At 26.1% G+C, this 3,226-nt stretch overlaps 1 protein-coding gene across 1 annotated transcript; it reads right to left on the bottom strand.

Moving 5' to 3' along the window:
- Positions 1 to 2,211: 2,211 nt before the first annotated feature.
- LOC105617712 (cyclin-T-like) lies at positions 2,212 to 2,964 on the bottom strand. Its single transcript, XM_012199266.1, has one exon. It carries the CDS (start codon positions 2,962 to 2,964, stop codon positions 2,212 to 2,214), a length of 753 nt encoding a protein of 250 aa, XP_012054656.1.
- Between the last annotated feature and the right edge of the window lie 262 nt (positions 2,965 to 3,226).

Raw genomic sequence — 3,226 nt, 5'->3', positions numbered from 1 at the left:
TACTTGTTATTTTATTCTTATTATTTTTTATATGCATTTTTTATGTTAATAAACATGTTGAATAAATATTGTATATTTTTACGTATTTTAAATACGATCGTAATTTCCTATATCCTTCGTATTACAAAAATTATTAAAATATTAAAATTTAAAATAATATTATTAAAATAAATATTTTTAATTTTTTTCGGATTATATTAATTTTTTCGGTGAAAATTAAAGTAAAAGAAAGTATTTGCAAGTTTATTAAATTTAAAAAAGTAAAAAGTACCAACTTTACACGAAGAAACTATTATTTATTTAAAACAATATTTTTTTCAATACATGAAAAAATTTAAAAATAATACAGCTAAAAACATAAAAGATAAAAAATATGTTAAGTGTGATCTGTTACGAATCTGTCTCATTTTTTCGAAAAAAAATAATGATATCACAAAGTAGCGTAAAGTTGCACTAGATAAAATAAAATTTTTGAAAAAAGTTGTAAAGAAAGTGATAATATAAAAAAAATTGTAATTTTCATAAACTTTATTTATCATATCTTTAATTATGCATTCGGCACTAAATTTATGGAGAGTACATAAAACTAATTGGGCCGATTGGCATACTAACTTCTTCTTTTTTTATAAAAAAAGAAGTCAGTATACCATATTATATAACAAGAAAAAATTAATTGCTAGTGTATTTTGAACTTAAATTTGTTTTAAAGTTAAGAGACTGTTACTACATTCGCTACACTATAAATACTCGAGTATAAATGTTGTAATAAATTTTAAAGAAAGTGCTGTTATCAAATATTTAATATTGAAATATCTCAGAAACAATAGACACCGTCTACATCCAAATGGAGGCGTGATTTAGGGATTATTCAGGGAAACACACTATAATGCTGCCAAGTTTCTTTGATTGATTGAAATCGATGAGAATTACTTCGGAATTCCCTCTTTTAAGTAAAATAATTTTAATAGCAGACTAATTTAAATATATTTTAAATCTAATATAATTATGAACGCCAAATGTGTGAAACGCATTCTATTTGTTTTTTACTTGTTTTTTTTTAACAATCAATTATGGTTACGTCAGGTTACGTTCATTTGATGCACGCAATGTTTTTGAAATCATTTCATCTTTGTTGTTTATCAAATATTAAATAAAGACAAATAATGCTTGCGAGCGTTGTGAACGCTAAATGAAACATACTCTATTTCTATTCGGTTTTTAAATGCTTCTAAGTACAACGGGTTGCATTTTGCCAGGCATACTGGATTTAAATTTATTACGAAGCATAAAATAATGAGTAAAAATAGTTATAACTAAATAAATTTTATTAATATTATACTTAATATTTTAAGATAATATTTTACTTAAAATATTACCTAAAGGTGCATATTTTTTTAACATAAATATTATATTTTAAGTATTATAAAACTTTAAAGTCAAAATGTTACTTTATTTCCGGTTTCTCTTATATTATCTATAATGTACAATTAGAAAATTTATATGATTCAAAAATTAAAGTGCTAAGTCACATTTAAAATTAATAAGTACGTTTAAAGGTGATAGAAAAAAAAATTTCCACAATTTCCATCAAGCGTTCTTTAATCTCATTCACGATTACTATCCGGAAATCTTTTTTGTATGAAAAGCAAGAAGGCAGAATGTGAAAACGCTGAAGGCAAGACTGATCATTACTATAATACATATAATAGTACATTATAAATTTAATATATAGATGCTGCAAATGAATGATTTCTTTCGCAAACGAGGATTTTATTGCTGCGTCAATAGCTATTATTAGTTTCTTGAGACGTTTCAGACATGCGTGTTATATCTTCTCGATAATTATTTCATAATCTATTGACGATGTTGCAGTATTATTATAACAGAATAATTTAATAAAAATTACACAAATTATTATCTATTTATCTAGTAAATATCTCGTGAATATATAAATTATTAACATGTATAATAATTTTTATTTAAATACCTGATATATACATATATAACGTATGGTAGTTTAATTTTAATTTATTAATTCATTTTAATTATTTAATTCATTTTATTATTACTTGATTTATATTTATGAGTTTATGTATTATAATTTTAAGTTAATATGTATGTGATAGTAATATTTATCTCAAACACATACTACAAAGAGTATATATATATTTATTAATATATACTCTTTTATTATTTGTTTTAATTCAACTTTCAAGTCTCTCCTTTCTTATGAGATCGCGTAAGAATTCTAGGAGACACGCGCTTCTCCGCTTTGTTATTGTGCTGGTGTTCGGAATCATCGATGAAATAACGACCTGCATGAGTTTTCTCTTTTGATTCATTTTTATACTCATCAGCGGAGTGTTCACCCTCTTCGTGTTTGTCATCGTAGAATTTCGTGACATCACCCGAATACGTGTGTCCGCTAGCGGATTCGCCCCCCTTATGATAATTTTCCTCATACGTGTGAATATAAGGTTCAATGTCGTTGTTATCTATTTCTTTAATGTCCTCCTTTACTTCGTATTGCGGTGGATACGAATATCCTATCATATCTTGTTGTCCATGTTGTTCTTGCAGAAAATTAGGTTCCTCGTTGTTTTGCGACGTGGGAGTATTAGAATCTTTGTGATACTGGGCGTAAGGATTCTTAAAGGGAGCCTCTTTGTGAATATCATCATCTTTGTGATCCTTTTGATTTTTGAATAGATCGTTGTCTGATTGATCATCCTGATCGCTCTGATAATTGTAATTATTCCAGGAACTCCAATCTTCATGATGTGATTCCTTGTGATAGGTCTTCTTTTTCTTCTTCTTTGGTTCTTCTTCCTTGGGCTTCTTCGGTGCTGTCGAAATATCCGGTTTGTGAATGTGTATAAACACCGTTTTTGTATGAATTTGATGGTTTATTATTTCGGGCACGTGAATCTTGAAGTGGACACTGTTAATAAAAAAAATATACATATATTTTATATATTGGATTGTCCGGAAAGTTCGTGCCGATTAACCTATATAATTTAATAAATGTATACTAAAATTTAAATCTGCATTTCAATTTTCCTTCAAAATCGGCACAAACACATATATATATATATATATATATATATATATATATATATATATATAGTACTACTAAGTAGTATTACTACTACTAAGTAAAGTAAAAGTAACTTAATAATAAGTACTAATACTAATAGTTACTTAGTTAGTACGTTAGTAGTGTAGT

This window comes from Atta cephalotes, assembly GCF_000143395.1.
Source record: "Atta cephalotes unplaced genomic scaffold scaffold00013, whole genome shotgun sequence".
Lineage (NCBI taxonomy): Eukaryota > Metazoa > Arthropoda > Insecta > Hymenoptera > Formicidae > Atta > Atta cephalotes.
Note: the sequence above shows the minus strand (reverse complement) of the source record. Positions and strands in the feature narration are given on the sequence as shown.

Bases quoted from the DNA above. Each gene is read 5' to 3' on its own strand.
- LOC105617712 (XM_012199266.1), bottom strand. From the start codon at position 2,964: ATGTATATTTTTTTTATTAACAGTGTCCACTTCAAGATTCACGTGCCC.